The 19,207-nt window shown below is 43.4% G+C and overlaps 1 protein-coding gene across 1 annotated transcript in view; it reads right to left on the bottom strand.

Annotated features, from left to right (window-relative positions):
* Window positions 1-14,506, bottom strand: part of KCTD3 (potassium channel tetramerization domain containing 3) — a 59,538-nt gene extending 45,032 nt beyond the window's left edge. Inside the window, exons 1-3 of the mRNA XM_089529309.1 lie at window positions 14,134-14,506; window positions 6,973-7,026; window positions 1,953-1,998 (exon numbers count right to left, since the gene is read on the bottom strand). Of these exons, the coding sequence (XP_089385435.1) occupies window positions 1,953-1,998; window positions 6,973-7,026; window positions 14,134-14,207 (174 nt within the window). The 5' untranslated portion in view covers window positions 14,208-14,506. The remainder of the gene's footprint in view (window positions 1-1,952; window positions 1,999-6,972; window positions 7,027-14,133) is intronic.
* Window positions 14,507-19,207: the final 4,701 nt, after the last annotated feature.

Genomic DNA, 19,207 nt, shown 5'->3' with positions numbered 1-19,207 from the left:
TTACAACATTGATTCCTCAAGCTTCAGTATTCACCAAATTAAAAAAAAAAATCAACAAGGCAACACTTTTATCTAAGACTAACCTATTACAGAACAGATTAACAAGTCACATATAGCTCCCAATTGAGACCACTCAGATGTATCATCAATGAACTACAACCTAATTTGGACAATAATGCTGCCCTCTCAAGGGCTCTTGGTGGCAGGTCTTTATTTGTCTATTGACAACCTCTCAATCGCAAACAGTTACTTACTTATAGCAGGACGTATAACATGGATAGGGAGACAGGTACAAGGGCTTGCCACAAACCCAGATGCCAACTCTGTCCACACATTTACTCAGGAGAAGTCATCACAGGACCTAATCACATCAAGAGGTGCTTTCACTTACTCCTCTTCTAATATGATATATGCTATCCTGTCAACAATGTCAGCACTCTACACTGAGCACACAGGCCAGTCTCTGTGCCAGATAATAAATGGACATAAATCAGACATTAGGAATGGGAACACACAAAAACTAGTTGAGCACTTCAGTTTTCTTGGGCATTCCATCTCTGACATCAAAACAGCAGTCCTTGAATAAAAAAAAATCTACAAAAGAAGGTTGGGAAGAGAAACAGCAGAATTGGCATATATCCACAAATTCGTCAATCAACAGTGAGTTGAACAGAGACAATTGTTTCCTGGCACACTATACATAATATAAAACTAATTAACACCCCAGCCTCATGAGGGCTCTTCTTGGCCAATTTTTCACATCTCTTTTCTGGTCCCCAGCCAGCATCACACTACATTCCAATAGTTGCCTCCACCATTCATATGATGAGTACTCACCTACTCACCATGGCTTTAGGCAACATCTTTCCTTCTACCTATGTCCCAACAGCCATCACCTCATCGCCATTTGCACAAGTTTTGTGTTTCTATTGTTATTCATACTCAGCTCAATCACAGCTATATAGGGATGTTCCTAGTTCCTCCATGCAGCTGACAAAGTAGACTAACATCTATGAAAGCTTATGCAACTAACGTCTTTCAGTTAGTCTTAAATGTGCTACAAGATCCCTTTGCATACTGATTCAGACTAACACAGCTGTATCTTTGAACTCATCCAGTTAAGAACAGAACTTTTACAAACTTTGCTAATTTTGTTATGACAGCTGTAGTCAGCCCTTTGTATCCATGGGGGTTACATTCTGAGCCACCACCCACTGCAGCTGTCAAATACTGCAAGACTTCAAGTGCCATTATAGTCAATGACAGTGCATGTGCCACCATTAATGAGAACAGGGCAGGGCCATCCACAGATGCTCCAAGCCATAGAAGGCAAGCCTGCTGATATGGAGGGCTAAAGGTACTTATCACCAGCCTCAGCTGATTCATATAACACTCCTTCCTTAAATTCAACCACTATAAAACCAAGAGCAGACTCTTTCCATTCTTAATTACCAAATACAGAAGCCAAATTTGCTTAGATAATATTGCTCAGATATTTTCTAAATCAAATACTATTTCCCTCAGAAATTTGTTGCCAGCTTGGAATCCAGAATAAGATTCTATAGTATAGGCAAATTTTAGGGATATATTAAAAGTTCTTAAATATTTACTTATTTTTGATGAAATTCTTGTTGATAGTTGAGAATCATGTCACCAGACCATCTGTTCAAACACTCTTGTTTGGTGAGCTTGTTTTTTATTTGAGTCAGGTTCACTTTCATGTTTCCTGCAAATGTTTGTAGTTTAAACTATGCCATCAAACCAGAATTGCATACCAGGACCTTTATTACCACCAATTATATTTTACACTGGTTTATTAATCATAAAGCATTTCCATTTACGTACATAAACTTGTACAAATTATACTAAATCCAACAGATAGTTTTACTGGGTACATTTAATGCAAGAACCAATTGATATGTTCTAAAAATAAGCAAATAAACAATACTCACAGCACCAGTTTCATCTTTCAGTGTTGAAATTCTTCCACTAAGCAAACTGGAAACAAATAAATCTGTGTTATTTTCGATTTGCTATAATTTGCCTGAAAATGTGGGAAGGATTCAAAAAATAAGAACATCAAGATTGTGGATTTTATGTTGATCGATTCACTTCTAGAAGAGGGAGTGACTTCTGCCAATTTCCTCATGAATCTGTGACCCCTGCCCATCACTGGCAAGGGTTCATCAAACCTAAGACAGATTTTAAAAGGCAAAGGGGGGCTGCAGAAGGAAATGATAGGATGGAAAAGCCCTGTTCCATAAATGCAAACATCATTTCATGCACAGAATAAAAAGTTTGAATTCAGGTAGTGGTGGTCAGTGGGTCCATCTCTCAGTTTTATGGTCACACTTTCTTTAGTTGCTCACAGCCATGCTGAATCTCTATCAGCACAAATAAGATGTTTGGACTTTAAAGCAATTGTTTTGCCTCCCACCTCTGGATTCATATTTTTTCTGCTCAAAACCCAAAGTCATGGTTGAACTTCAGTTTACTAAGGAGTGTGATGTGGCAGAGAGAGACAACATGTTTTTAAGCTTCATTCTTCTTTATCCCTACAAGTATTCTCTGTGTTCACATTTATTCTCACAGAAACACATGTTGGGGAAAACACATTTGCTAAAAAAAAAATACTTCATATGTGAGTTCAGGAAAGCCTTTCTCAGCTCAGAATGAAACAGGATGAATTGTCACATGAATTAATATCTTATGTTGATTTAAACTGAATACGCCATTGAAACTGGCAGGTAACACCAGAATAAAGACTTAAGAATCACAGGTTTTAGAGCTCCCATGCTATTTAACATTTACATGAAACCGCTGGGAGAGATCATCCGGAGACATGGGGCGCGGGGTTATCAGTACGCTGATGACACCCAAATAGTCTTCTCTATGTCTCCGACTGATGCAGTGACCGAGGATGGCGTCTCTCCTCTCGTGGCATGCCTGGAGTCAGTAATGGGCTGGATGAGGAAAAACCGACTCAGTCTGAATCCAGAGAAAACGGAGGTACTTGTGATAGGTTCCCCTGGTCCAGGAATGGCGGTGGTTCCACCTGTCCTGAACGGGATCACGCTTCCTGTGAAGGACTCCGTGCGCAGTCTGGGGGTGCTTCTTGATTCATCGCTCCACCTTACATCTCAGGTGAATGCGACGGTCAAGAACACCTGTTATCAGCTTCGGCTTATTCGCCAGCTGCGCCCATACCTGGCCCAGAGGGACCTTGAAACGGTGGTACATGCTCTGGTAACCTCTAGATTGGACTTCTGCAATGCGCTCTACATGGGGCAACCCTTGTATCATACCCGGAAGCTACAGCTGGTACAGAATATGGCGGCCAGGCTGGTCACTGGTACTTCCAGGACCAGCCATATTACACCTGTGCTTAAAGATCTGCACTGGCTGCCTATTCGCTTCCGGGCACAGTACAAGGTGTTGGTGATTACCTATAAAGCCCTACATGGCTTGGGCCCAGGATACCTGAAGGACCGCCTCTCCCCATACATTCCGCCCCGCACCCTCAGAACTTCTGGGCAGCAATTACTTAGGGTTCCAGGGGCCAAACTCTCCTCTACATCGAGGAGGACGTATTCCATCGTTGCCCCGACCCTTTGGAACACGCTGCCCACAGAGCTCCGCTCGGCCACCTCCCTGGCTCAGTTTAGAAGGGACTTAAAAACCCTTCTATTTCGAACTGCATTCCCCGAGTGAAGTCCTAGATGGCCTCCCTCTCTATGTTGACGGCAAGATGGATGGCTGACCGGGGTTTTTAAGTTGTTTTTAATTTGTACAATGTATGTATTATTTTTATTATGTTGTTCACCGCCCTGATCAATGGAAGGGCGGTATATAAATAAAAGTTTTATTTATTTATTATTATTTATTATCTTGTAAACTGAGAAAAAAGCAAAAGGCAGTAACCACAAGCCAAACATTTTTTCCTAAAAAGGAGGGAAACCTCAGAACTCGTACCAGTGATGATTCCTGTGGTGAGGCAGATATAATGTAAACAATTCATGCAAGTGAATAGCCGCTGATTCTACTGCTACTTGGATCTCTGCCTTCCAAGTGCCTTCTAAGAAGCAGAGCCCTCCCTCCAGTCCACCCGGTGCCATCCAGAGATGCAAGCCCAGCTCCATTGGGCCTGGTCTGAAATATGAAGTCCATCTACCTTGGTCCCTCCAGTCCATCTGCCTTGGTCCAGGCCTCAGAGGGAGAGAGGAACTGCTGGACCTGATCCCGTTCCCCACCTCCATTCCCTTCTCCTTTTGTGTTGTGTCTTTTTAGATTGTAAGCCTGAGGGCAGGGAACCATCTAATTAAAAATAATAATAATAATTGTACGCCGCTCTGACAGTCTTTAGAGATAAAGGGTGGGGTATAAATACCATAAATAAAATAAAATAAATAAAATAAGTGAATCCTGATTCTATTTGATCACATCTATTTTCCAAGATGTACTTGGAAAGACAATGGAACTGTATACTTGTTTCTCCACTACAACTTTTACTGTCATCACTCAAAGAGTAAGCATGCAGGTTATCAAAATTCACCATGCAATGAAATGGTGGGACAAAACAGTCTTAGAATTATAGCTTTGTATTTAAACAAGGAATTCCACCATCAATTTTCACATAGGTGTGCAAATCTTTTGCGGCAAATTATCACACTAACAAAGCAGGCACAAAGAGCTAGCCATCCCTGTCATCTTTACTTGCTAATTAAGACTTTGGGACAGTGAAGACTGTGAGTACAGCCAGCTCAAATAACACCTCCCTAACTTTCAGTGTGTCTGAAAGGTGGAGGGGGACAGCCAGTAGGTTCTAAACTGCAAAATATTTCACTACTTCTTATGGATTAAAAAACAGGTAAGATGGTTCAGGGTTTGTTTTTGCAGGCTAGTACCTTCTCAGAGTGTGCAATACCACTGAAGAACCCCAAACACAAGTCAATAAACTTGAGCACTTCTGAATGGAACTACAGTCACCCCTCCAAGTCTGTGGACTTGAAATTCACAGACCTGAAAATCCAGAGGGGCGACTACCATTAACCCTAAACGGGTGCGTGCCCACAGTGTGTGCCCCACATGCACACACCCCATTCAAGCCTATGGGGCTTGTATATGTGCAAAATTTGGAACTAACGGGAGGTCTGGAACAGATCCTCGCAAGTTCCAAGGGGTGACTGTACATATTTTGTGACCAATTCATGAAACAAACTGCAATAGCTACTGTTGCTGTTGTGTACCTTCAAATCATTTCTGACTTATGGTGACCTTAAGACAACTCTATCACGAGGTTTTCTGAAGTTCTAAGTATGTGACTAGTACCTCGTCTCCAAAATTGTAGTCCATGCTCAAACCACTACACCACGCAATAGCCATTACTTCTCTAAAAAGCAATCTTAGAAAGGAGAGATGCAACAGAAAAACAACAACCAGCTAGGGCTTAATTATTTATTCTTTTTATGCCATTTTTGCATTTAAAAAAAATCCCAGCCCACCTCCTTCAATAAACACTTGCCTGAAACCTCATGATGGGAAATGCAGTTTAACTGGAGTAGAAGTGAGGAGTTCTAAGAGAAAAGAATTTAATATCTTCCTTCCTTGCCAATTTTACCATGAATCATCTTCTTCCAATGCTACTTAAAAAAATAGCAGCCGCCAACAGGATTTTATGATTTAAATCAGCAACAGAACATAAAGTTCCTATCACTGTCATATTAACATCTATAAACAGCTCCCAAACTATACTAAAATTAGCGAAAGAGAAATCCTCAACATTTAAGAGTCTCTTAGGAAATTGTATGTAAATAATTACACCTTAATGAGTATTATTTATCAATCACAAGAATTAGAAAAAAATATGCTACAACTTCCTCAAAAAGTCTCCAGTCTAATATGATAAAATATTTCAAAAATCAGAGAAGCAAATCTTAGAATGGCAGCCCAAAACTGTATGATCAGGGAAGGAAATTCTAACACAAATGTGTGAAATGCCTAAATATTTCACATTCCACAAAACAGAAATGACATCTCAAAGTCACTGTTAACAATTTGGTTTTCCCTCACCATAAAGAATATGAAGTTAAGGAAGGTTAGAATGCCAGAACTTCAGGGTTAATATTTGAATGAGAGACTGCCAGGGAATACCAGCTGCTGTAGGCTACATTTTGGGGGGGAAAAACCCAATACAAACCACCTCTGAATATTCCTTGCTTAAGAAAACTCAATTGTTGGGGTCTCCATAAGTTGACAGGCAACTTAAAGGTACATTCATACACATACACACTGCAAATTATAATAGCTCTTGATGATAAACAATGGTTGAAAATACAGTCAACCCTCTGTATCCATGGATTTTTTTATCCATGGATTAAAGCATCCACAGATTGAATATATTTTTAAAAAAATATAAATTCCAAATAGCAAACCTTGAGTTTTTTGTGGTTTTTTGGGGGCTATGTGGCCATGTTCCAGAGCAGTTTCTTCTTGACGTTTCGCCAGCATCTGTGGCTGGCATCTTCAGAGAATGTTTGCCTGGAAAGGACTTGGGTATATATAATGTGTGACCTGGAAAGCCAGGAGTGAATTTGCATGTATATTGTTTTTGTTGCTAATGGCAGGCCTCAGAGTGGAGGGTCTGCAAAAGAGGATTGATGTCTGCTTGATAGTGCTCATTGTCTGCTGGGAGATTTCTCATTTGCATTTGTTGAGTCTTTGTCTTGCCATTTGTTTTTGCTATTTTATATAAGGGACACCATGTTGCTATGCCATTATATTTAATGAGACTCAAGCCCCCACAGATTTTGTTATCCATGGGAAGTCCTGGAACCAAACCCACCAGATACCAAGGGCCCACTGTATAGCTAATATAGTAAGTCAAGTTTTCAAGCCTGTGCACATTCACTTATAAATAAGTCTTACCAAATTCAGACAAACTTGCAAGTCAATATGCAGCAAGATTCAAAATACCTGGAAAAGAAGGAATCTGGAATCCACATTAGTGTTTGTCTTGAAGTGCTGAATCTGAAAAAGAAAAGTAAGAAATTACCGCATATACTCGACTATAAATCAATCTCATGTATAAGTTGAGGGCAGGTTTTGGGGCCAAAATGATGGAGTATGATATGACAGTGGATAAGTCGAAAGTGAGGCCCTGTATAGACTGGCCTGAAAGGCCAGCCTGGGGGCAGAGTCAGGGCATCGTGTCCAGATGATGCACACACTGACTATGCCCCAGGGTGCCATGATGGCGTGTGCCACTTCAGACGATGCATAGCATCATGATGCTACTCTGGCACTGCATCCATACGATGCAGTGCCGAAGGAGTGCCATATAGCCACACTGTTTTTTGCACCATTTAAAGGCCGGATCGGGGCCGTGGTGTGAGGTTGCTGCAGCCCCAATCCTTCTAGGAAAGTGGCAGTGTCCCGCCACCCCTTCGGGGCAGTCTGGCAAGCCCCTGAGTCTTAGGGTCATAGAACAAAGGATCTAACAGGAACGGATCCCCTGTGTAAAAGAAGGGCGCACTGTAACTAACAAGTTATTTGTTTTTGAACGTGCTTTGAATAAACATGGAAAATCAACTCATAGTTCTTCAAGAAAGCTTGAATGCAACATCACAGGTACTTGAAATATGACCTATTTCACCAATATCCAAGAGTTGCAAAATCCATTTCATGATCTTTTACTGGAAATAAACAAATGCCATAAGCAAATAATAAATAGATCTGCAAAGCTACAATCCATATGTAATTAGCTGTGACACCCCACTGACAAAATAATTTCACTCTTTATGTATTAAAATAGTACATGATCATGACTATTTTTATCTGAATTGAGGACCACAAACCTAGGGAATGAGGGACCAAAAAGAGTTCCCAAACTGTTTTTGTGTGGCATCCCTTTGCTCTCACCCTGAAAATACTGGTGTGAATCCTTTACCTCTGATTGCTCGATAGCACCCCCAAGCTTCAACAGATGCTACTAGAGCCACGGTGGCGGACCTATGGCACATGTGCCAGAGATGGCACACGAAGCCATTTTCTGTGGCACATGGAGGATGGGGAAGAGGAGGAGCAGGTGTGTGCCTGTTCTTCCTCCCTCCTGGCTGTCCCAGGCCTTCAGCTGCCATCAAGTACCTCCCAGCAACAGAAAGAAAAATACTAGCTAAGCAACTATCTTTCAACAGTGATTCTGCAAGAATTACAGGTGCTCTTGCTTAGAACATTAGCAAGACTCTGCATAAATGCCATTATAATTCTTACATTTGGGCAGATTTTGCGATGTGTGATGTCCAGGCGAAAAAGAGTTGACTATTGCATTCCTAATTATGTCAGTTAATGTATCTTTATGTCTACAGACTAGAGTATACTTTCAACGATTACAAATCAAAGGTAGAAATGTTCCAGACAACTGGCTGCCCACTATGCCAGAAGTATGAAATAATCCTTGAGATTGTCTCTCAAGTGGCACCTAAGCATCTGATGAAACTTGGCCTTAAGTTTCACTTTTTCTCCTCAAGAATGCCAGACATTTCTAAATACTGAAAAAATAACAATAGACTTAATGTTTAAGTATTATGACACAGACACATAGTTCTGTACAATCATCCCCCACAATCACACATATATTTCATTGTTTCTGCTGCCTATCAGTGCAAACAATGAGATAACTGACAATGGGTCTACTATGATAAGGCTGAATCCTCCAAGTAGGTCAGCAGATGCTGTAACACGGACTCGTTCTTCACTGGCAGTGCAACAAGGCCATGAGTAGCCAGGTCACATCATTTCAAACTAAATTTCAAACCTAGCTTTTCCAAATTATCCCATCCAGGCAAATCTTGATTTATTCTTTCTTATGACTGGAAGACCAGAATCAACAGGTCATTTAAAAATATTCAGTAACCATTAGGGGGGTAGAGGATAGGGGGGCATGGAGATGTCTCATTCTCAGGGTCACCATGAGTCGAGATCAACATGAAAGCAGCTAACAACAAACAATATTTTAGAAATATATGTAAAACCAAATTTACCATAGTAACACATTCATACAGGTCTCAAGTTAATAAGAAAACTACTTAAAAACTTACAAATACGTATCATAAACATGCCCTTTCACACCTGCTATGGGCACTTAATGATTATCCTTATCTATATACAAGTAGTAAAATGAAATTTGGCCAAATGTATTTTCTTTCCAGGGTTAAAGTTCAGTATCTCTTTTCGGAACAGGATAGTGATCTGAACGCCTCAGTTTTCTCCTGTGTCCTGACACTTTTGCTTAAATTGGAATTATTAATTTTGGGGGATTTTTGTATTCTGCCGATGAAAGCACTTCCATCTAATAAACAGCACAAGATGCTCTTCTGGGAGACAGGAAAGGTGAGATGGTTCACCTTCAACAAGGCACACAGTGCTAACTAACCTATTCAATTATAGTGAACCCTCCATATCCATGGATTTTTTTATCCACAGATTCTAGTATGAAAATATTTTTAAAATATATAAATTTCAAAAAGCAAGCCTTGAATTTGCCAGTTTATATAAGGGACGCCATTTTACTGTGCAATTCTACTAAATGGGACTTGAACATCCACAGATTTGGGTATCAAGGGGGATCCTGGTGTTAAGGAAAAAGCAACATGGGATATACAGTGAAAGAAATAAAACATGTATGTGAGAGTCAGGATGACTCAGCAGAAGCAATTAGAAGCCACACAGGTGTATATGGTAATGTAATTAACAAGTCCTAAATGCCAAGGACAGAAATGCAAAGTGGATAATTGAACACACCTGAGAATTGTTAAGTGGTCAAGGCTGAGATGATGAAATCATTAATTGCGGGATGAACCAAGAGAACCAATGAGAGTGGATGTACACGCCCACTGGGTGGAAACAGACAACAGTGGGTGGTATTTTGCAATGACTATAATAATGGCTATGAATCCCAATGTATTTTGTGGGTAGTAGTAGTGGAGGAGTATTGGAGTAGTGTGGAGTTGTGTTGGATAGTTTTGGAGCTGTATATAGTAGAATAAAGTAGATCTTTTATATAAGACTACTGAGTTGTCTGGTGTCTTGGGTGAAGATACAAGAGCCAGCTGGATCCTGAAGAAGTGTGAAGACTTCTGTGGAAGCAAGAGTGAGAAGGCTTGGAGAGTTTGTCAGGGTCTTCAGCCTATTCTCTGTAACTCTGCTGCTTTAGAGCAAAGCTTTAACCACTGGCCAAAACTGGTCAGCGCCGGTGCGTAACAAGGTGGTGAGTTCGAGCCAGAGGTGAAGAGCTACAACTCCCATCATCCCTGACACCTGGAACCAAATACCAGTGGATACCAAAGGCTCACTGTACTGTATATCCACATGGAGAGTAGACTAAGGATTACTTTTTGTTTCTTTCCAGAACAGGATAGTGATTTCAGTAGTGGCCCCTCCTAACTTCGCGGAGGGGGCGACCTCCACTACTTTTTAATGGCATGTGCACACAGGGCCGTGCCCCCATTCAAGGCTATAGGGTTTTAATATGAACAAACCTTTGTTTTCACGGGGGGGGGGGATGGATCCCTCCTCACGAAAACAGAGGGCCAACTGTACTTCAGTTTTCTTCCATGCCCTGACACTTTTGCTATTAATTTTCTGCTGATAAAACCACTTCCATCCAAACAACACAGGTTGACATCTCCTGGGAGATAGGAAAGGTGAGATGGTTCAGCTTCAACAGGGGTCCAAATCACACTGCAAATAATCCAGTCTGAGTCCTCTTTAACTGCCCTGGCTCAATGCTAGGGAATTGTGGGAACTGAATTTTTTGAGATGTTTAGCCTTCTCTGAGAGCTCTGGTGCCACAATAAACTACAATTCGCAGGATCCCTAGCACTGAGCCAGGGCAGTTAAAGCTGTCTCACATTGGATTATTTTTGCAGTGTGTTTTGGACCCGGTCTAACTAACGTATTCAACTGTTGTATATCCACAAGCAGAGTAAATCAAGGATGCGAAGTCGAAGGATTTCATGGCCAGAATCCATAGTTTTTTCAGGTTTTTCAGGCTATGTGGACATGTTCTGGAAGAGTTTATTCCTGATATTTTGCCAGCATCTGTGGCTGGCATCTTCAGAGAATTCTCTGAAATGCCAGCCACAGATGATAATAATAATAATAATAATAATATGGTTTATTTGTAATCCGCTTTTCCAAAGTATGATCAAAGTATGCCAGATGCTAGCAAAATATCAGAAATAAACTTTTCCAGAACATGGCCTCATAGCTCGAAAAACCAGCAAAAAAACCCCTACAAATCAAGGATAACCTGCAGTTTTCTTCTTGCTCCTCCCCACATCTCCCTGCAATGGAGATTCTAACTCATCTTAGTAACTGTGAGCACCAATACCTGCAATTTGCCCTGTATTTGTTAAGGCAGAATACAATTTAAATTCACTGCTTCCAACTCCTCCACTAGTATTCCCTCAGAACTATGTCCAACGATTGTCTGGGATTTCACCAAACAACCCCAAGAAGTCTCAGCCATCTTTTAACGGACCTGAACTGCATCCACACTGCAGAAACAACCCCATTTGACACTGCTTTAACTGCCGTGGCTCCGTGTTATGGGGCTCTGGGAACTTCAGTTTTTTGAGACATTTAGCCTTCTCCATTAGAGCTCTGATGACACAACAAACTACAGTTCCCTGAATCCCATAACACTGAGCCACAGCAGTTAAAGCAGTGTCAAACCGGGTTATTTCTGCAATATGGATGCACCCCTGTTTGTTTTTTAAATGCTGTTTTAGATGGCCCCACATCTGAGTAACACAGAAACAATTCTCATAGCTATCAGGCCTTCTCTCTTCTCCTCTAAGTTACTCAAGTAACGTCTCCATAACACACCCTCTTTCGTCAAACCTGTGTGGCAACTGATCTCAAAGAAAAAAAGGCTGCATCTACACTGCAGAAATAATGCAGTTTGACACAGCTTTGACTGCCATGACTCAATGCCAGGGCATCCTGGGGCTTGTGGTTTTGATTGTGAGGTATTTAGCCTTCTTTCTCAGAAATCTCTGGTGCCACAGCAAACTACAAATCCCAGGATTCCACAGCACTGAGCCGTGGCAGGTAAAGCAGTGTCAAACTGCATGGATTATGCAATGTGGCAGCAGTCTCCCTTCTTAAAAGGAAAATAAGAAGAATACTATTACATATAAAAAGATTAAAAGCCCTGTTAAGAAAACCCCAAGATTAGATAGGATACTCTTCTCCTCCACCACCGCCTCCTCCTAATGAGAGCCAACGGGGTGCACTTTTATTATGACTGTTATTATTACACTCGTCCCTCCACATTCGCTGGGGTTAGGGGCACAGGACCCCCGTGAATGTGGAAAAACTGCAAATAACAAAAACGCTCTGTTTTTATCTGAGAGAACACCTCTCCAGGAATCTCTGGGTCCTCCTGTGAAACTCTGTAATCAACATCTGCCAGACATTGACCATAGAATTGTGCTGGAGGAGCCACAAAGGCCTAGTGGAGCTTTCTCCCTAGGAATCTCTAGGTCCTTTGGGGCGACATTTGGTTAAAATTGACTGCAGAGTTGCGCTGGAGGACTGAGATGTTCCTAGAGAGAACACACAGGTATTAATAAAATCAGTGAATAATCAAATCTGCAAAAGTCAAAGCTGCAAACGCGGAGGGATGACTTCATTATTATTGTTAATATTGCTATTATTTTGTTATTTTATATCATGGAGAGGAGCCACTGTGGCATAGTGGTTTGAGCACTGGACTACCATTCTGGAGACCGGGGTTCGAATCCTAGCTCAGCCATGGAAACCCCACTGGGAGACCTTGGGCAAGTCACACTCTCTCAGCCTCAGAGGAAGGCAATGGCAAACCTCCTCTGAGGAAATTCACCTGAATGACCTGAATAAGCTAGAAAGCTGAGCCAAAGCTAACAAAATGAAATTCAACACAGAGAAATATAAGGTACTGCACTTAGGGCAGAAAAATGAAATGCAGAGATATAGGATGGGTGACACCTGGCTGAATGAAACTACATGTGAAAGGGATCTAGGAGTCCAAGTAGACCACAAGTTGAACATGAGTCAACAGTGCGATGCGGCAGCTAAAAAGGCCAATGCAATTTTAGGCTGCATCAATAAAAGTATAGTGTCTAGATCAAGGGAAGTAATAGTGCCACTATATTCTGCTCTGGTCAGGTCCCACCTGGAATATTGTGTCAAGTTCTGGGCACCACAATTCAAAAAGGACATTGAGAAATTGGAACGTGTCCAAAGGAGAGTGACAAAAATGGTGAAGGGTCTGGAAACCATGCCCTATGAGGAACGAGTCAGGGAGCTGGGGATGTTTAATTATAATCATAGAATTGTAGCGTTGGAGGAGAACAAAAGGGCCATCCAGTCCAACCCCCTGCCATGCAGGAAATCCCAATCAAAGCATCCCCAACAGATGGCCATCTAGCCTCTGCTTAAAGACCTCCAAGGAAGGAGAATCCACTACACTCCGAGGGATTGTGTTCCACTGTCAAACAGCCCTTACTGTCAGGAAGTTCTTCCTAATGTTGAGGTAGAATCTTTTTTCCTGTAATTTGCATCCATTGTTCCGGGTCCTGTTCTCTGGAGCAGCAGAAAACAAGCTTGCTCCCTCCTCAATATGACTTCCTTTCAAATATTTAAACTGGGCTATCATAGCACCTCTTAACCTTCTCTTCTCCAGGCTAAACATTCCCAGCTCCCTGAGTCGTTCCTCATAGGGCATGGTTTCCAGACCTTTCACCATTTTAGTCGCCCTCCTTTGGACATGCTCCAGTTTCTCAATGTCCTTTTTGAATTGTGGTGCCCAGAACTGGACACAATATTCCAGGTGGGGCCTGACCAGAGCAGAATATAGTGGCACTATGACTTCCCTTGATCTAGACACTATACTTCTATTGATGCAGCCTGGAATCGCATTGGCCTTGTTAGCTGCCGCATCACACTGTTGACTCCTGTTCAGGTCACACTCTCTCAGCCTCAGGGGAAGGCCATGAACAAACCCTGCCAAGAAAACCCCAGGACGAGTCAGGAAGGACCCGAAGGCCCATATTAACAACAGCAGCAGCCCCTCCTCCTGCTGCTTCTCACCTGGTCCCCCCGACGTTGAGCTGCACAATCTCCCCGCTTCCCGCACCAGCGAAGCCCGCGCCGTTCCCCGCCATCTTCCCCAGCGGAGCCTCTCGCTCCCAGACGCCGCCGCCGCCGCCTCCAGCGTCGAAGGAGGGCAGAGGAGGAGGCGGCGGCGGGGCCGGCGGAGAGAAAGGCGCGTCCAGCGGAGCCGCGGAACCCGCCAGGCGCCCGGAGGAGGAGGAGGAGGGCAAGGCCGCCAGGGCGGGCCGCGGAGGAGAAGGCCCCGCTGCTGCTGCTGCTGCCGCCGTCGCCTTCAGCGCCGCTTCCTGACTGCAGAAGACGCTCTTCTTCTCCTCTATGGCAGACAGGGAAGATAAATAAAGGGGAGGGGTTAAGGGGGCGCCATGGCAACGCGGTGGCACCTGGAGGAAGGGAGCCCGCGAGGGTCAAAACACTGAGGCTGGCTCCCTGGCCGCGCCTTCGCGGGAAAGCTCACGCTGAGGGTGACGTCAGCACGCAAGAGACGCAAAGGGGAGGGGGAGGAGGAGGGAGGCTGGCCTGGAATTCCCCCAAATGTCCTCCATTTTGAGCATGGACATGGGGGGCCAGAGGTCCTCCTGTGTTTGGGCCTGGCCCCCATTTAAGCCTTGTATGCAGGAGGAATTCCCCCAAATGTCCTCCATTTTGAGCATGGACATGGGGGGCCAGAGGTCCTCCTGTGTTTGGGCCTGGCCCCCATTTAAGCCTTCTATGCAGGAGGAATCCCCCCAAATGTCCTCCATTTTGAGCATGGACATGGGGGGCCAGAGGTCCTCCTGTGTTTGGGCCTGGCCCCCATTTAAGCCTTGTATGCAGGAGGAATTCCCCCAAATGTCCTCCATTTTGAGCATGGACATGGGGGGCCAGAGGTCCTCCTGTGTTTGGGCCTGGCCCCCATTTAAGCCTTCTATGCAGGAGGAATTCCCCCAAATGTCCTCCATTTTGAGCATGACCAAGGTGAGCAGGCATCCTCCTTTTCCTGGACGTGCCCTCCATTTAAGCCTTCTGCCCAGGAGCAATTCCCAGATGTCCTCCATTTCCATATTCTGTCCAGGAAGAATTCCCAAAATGTCCTCCATTTTGAGCATGATCATGGTGACCAGGCGGCGTCCTCCTTTTCTAAGGCATGTCCTCCATTTGCATCTTCTATCCAGGAACAGTCCCCCAAAATGCCCTCCATTTTGAGCATGACTAAGAAACATGGATTTATATGAGTGTTTTAGCCTTTCTTTGGCCGTGCCCTCCTAGTTTTCTGGAAGGTCCAAAATTTCCGTCTTGAGTCCAGGAGGAACTCCCAGAATGTCCTCCATTTGGATCCTGACCAAGGGGATCAGGTATTGTCCTTGTGGAGGACCTGCCCTCCATTTCAGCCTTCTATCCAGGAGGAATTCCCCAAACGTCCTCCATTTGGAGCATGAAAAGGGTGGCTAGGCATCCTCCTTTTCCAGGACATGTCCTCCATTGCAGCCTTCTGTCCTGGAGGAATCCCCAAATGTCCACCATTTGGAGCCAACTTCATGGCAGTTAACGCAGCAATAACAAGCCCCACTAAGTTGTGGAATTTGAACCCACTTTGGGACAAAGTAAGTAGGGGGAAAGTGCAGAGCCGTGTTTTCAGCCCTGCTCAGATGATGTGCAGCAATTCTTGGTTTTGCAAATGCATGTCTTAATGACCCCTGAGGTGGGGGAGCCGTGCTTGCATCTTTATGACCTTAGCCCGCCATGCAGATATTCTGGATCTAAAGGAAGCCTCCACACACAGACTTTCTTGCCCTGGATCATGAGCACAGCAATGGCAAAGGCTGGGAGAACAAGGGTTGCTGCTGCCCTGCTACCTGTTTCCACTTTCGTTGCCCATTTATGCATGTATCAGGGAAGGAAGACTGAGTTTGTTTAGTCTAAAGTACTTCTTGGTCTAAAGCAAGAGTGGAGGATCTGTGGCCTTCTAGCTGTTTGTGGACTGCTTCTTCCATCATCCCTTACCAGCGACCAGGCTGGCTGGAGTTGATGGGATCTGAAATTCAACTAGATGCAGAGGAGTATAGTTTTCCTACCTGTGATACAGAGCCTAGTCTGCCCATTTCTCACGATATGAGAAATGGGCATATTTCTCATGAATGATATGAACAGTCTTTACACTTTACTGATGTGCAAAGCACCGATAGGCAGAAAGAGGAAAGGGCTCTGCCCATCATACTGTCGCCAATATCATGTGACTGAGCTATGTTTTAGTACATATCAAGTGTCAAAAGTTTTTCAAGTGTCCACCTTGGAATGGAAACCTCAATAAGCAAGGCTAGCCCAGCTGAACCATGTCGGAGGCAGGGCTAGAATACAGATGTGCTCCTCTGTGTGACAACTCTACACATAAATAATATGAAGAAGATGCAAGCTACAGGAAAAGAGATTCCATCTCAACATTAGGAAGAACGTCCTGACAGTAAGGGCTGTTTGACAGTGGAACAAAGTCCCTCGGAGTGTATTGGAGTCTCCTTCCTTAGAGGTCTTCAAACAGAGGCTGGATGGCCATCTGTCAGGGATACATTGACCTGTTACAGACTGCCAAAATAAAGCTGCTTTGGGTCTCTTTGGAGGTATGCCATTTAAATGATGCATGGGTCCTAAGAGTCCGGAAGTCGCGCCAAAGCCACACTCCATTCCTAAGCACTGGAGTGCAGCTTTGGTGCAACTTCCAGATTCTTCAGATGCATGCATCATTTAAATAGCATACCTCCAAAGAGACCCGAAGCAGCTTTATTTTGGCAGTCTGTAACAGGCCTTTGATTTGGATTTCCTGCATGGCAGGGGGTTGGACTGGATGGCCCTTGCAGTCTCTTCCAACTCTATGCTTCTGTGAAGAGGCAGAATAAGTTACCATTTCAAACTGCAAACAAGTCATCACGTTTCTGAAAGTTTCTTAAATGTGGTGCGGGGGGGACATACTTTCAAGTAGAAAACTAGGGCACAATGGAGTAGGTTGGGCTAGGACCTATTCACTTATATGTCATTCTTTGCTCCCAGTAAGAAATGTTTTGGTTTTGCTCTGCTGTGACATTAGAAGCATTCAAAAATGGAACCCAGACCTGCCATTGTGGGCCCAGCAGCAGTGTTCCAACTTTAATGGTTACAGTTGCATAGGCTTGGCCATGTGTGGGCCTGGATCCAAACATCAGGTGATCTGCCTGTCAACTGATGATCTAATGTCCCAAACCATCCACTAGGCATGACCAAAGTAGGCTGCCACATGGGCACAATACATAGTGTGAATCCCCTTCTTTCAAGGGGTGCTGCTGTGCACATCCTGCCATGGACATGACCCCTGTAGCTTCCAACCCCAACATCACACTGGATACCCCCTGACCAGGTATAATGGGCCCTCAGCTACTGTGTACCTCAACTGTTATAGGCAAGTACTCATAGACAGAGTAGTGTTGGATAGAACAGAATCCTGCTCTCTTCCAGCTCAAGCATTATTGCACTATAGTTTTCTGGTGGGTTTTTCAGGCCATGTGACCATATTCTGGAAGAATTTATTCCTGGTGTTTCGCCTGCATCTGTGACTGGCATCTTCAGAGGTTGGTGGCATAGAAGTGAGTGGGGTATACTATACTGTGTGACCCTTGGTTGGGAGGAAGTGGTTTACATGTTAATCTGTGTGTTGGTCTGTTGTTGAATGGCACTGTTGAATGTCATTATTGCACTGTTTCTTGCAAACAGGATGCTGCAACTGAACACCAAAAGTCTCATATTTCCCCAGCCTTCCTTCACCATCTACCCAATACTAATACAGCTATGAAATGTTCTAGCTAGACTGAGGACACAGGGCAAAAGGGGGCCTAGGTAGACATAAAAACCAGCTTTTGTAAAAAGCAGCTTTGCTATATTAGAAATTGATGATGCAGAGATTTCATCAAGGCTCCATTTGTACTACAGAATTGTAGTGCTATTAATCCAGTTTAACTGCTATGGTTTCATCCTGTGTCATCCTGGGGTATGTAAGATTTGTATGTAGATCTGGGGTTTGTTGATCCTCTGGAGCACTCAGGCTGACAAGTCTAAATGCCCCTCGCTAAACTACAAATCCCAGGATTCCATGGGACAGAACCATGCCAGTGCCTCAGCTCAGCAGCTACTGAAAGGGCCCCCACCTCCTTTCCAGCTGTGACTGCTGTGGCCTTGGAGAAAGAGAAGAAGAGGCAGTATCTGCTGGACTTAATCCCTTCACCATTGCCATCCTCTTTCTTGGGTGTCCTGTCTTTTTAGGGTGTAAACCTGACAGCAAGGAAGTGTCAGATTAACAATCTGTAAGCCACTCTGTTGTTGTTGTTGTTATTTATGTATATACTACCATCAATTTACATAGGACTTTATAGGTTTGTTGTTGTTGTGTGTCTTCAAGCCACTTCTGACTTATGGCAAATGTAAGGCCATATCGTGGGGTTTTCTTGATAAGATTTGTTCAGAGGAAGTTTGCCATTGCCTTCCCCTTAGGTGGAGAGTGTGTGATTTTCCCAAAGTTTCATATTTCTCTGGGCCAACCACTACACTACACAACAACTGAAAATAATGGGACATGCCAGAGGCATACAATCTATTGTGTGTACATACACACAGAGGGAAGGAATTAATAATAAAATACAATACAGTTATAAACAATGAATTGAGAATTGGACTACTCTGTGGAGACCAGGGTCCAATCCCCTGCTGGAAGACAAAAGCCACTGGGTGACTTTGGGCAAGTCATGCACTCTCAGCCTCAGGGGATGGCAATTGCAAACCCCTCTGAACAAATTTGGCAAGAAAACCCAATCATCATAAGTCAAAAATGACTTGGGGGCACATAACAAAATATAAAAATACCAATATAATATAAAACAAGCTAGCCAACAGTTGTAATCAAATATATAGGATTATAAAACTACAATAAACAACAGAAAACAATAATTTCTGTTTCCTACAGAAAACAATATATATATATATATATATATATATATATATATATATATTTGAAATTCAGATTTAGAAGTAGCAAGGGAAAGAGCATCTGTAAATG

This window comes from Sceloporus occidentalis, unplaced genomic scaffold, assembly GCF_023333645.1.
Source record: "Sceloporus occidentalis isolate IW3139 unplaced genomic scaffold, rSceOcc1.0.p SCAF_6, whole genome shotgun sequence".
Lineage (NCBI taxonomy): Eukaryota > Metazoa > Chordata > Lepidosauria > Squamata > Phrynosomatidae > Sceloporus > Sceloporus occidentalis.
Note: the sequence above shows the minus strand (reverse complement) of the source record. Positions and strands in the feature narration are given on the sequence as shown.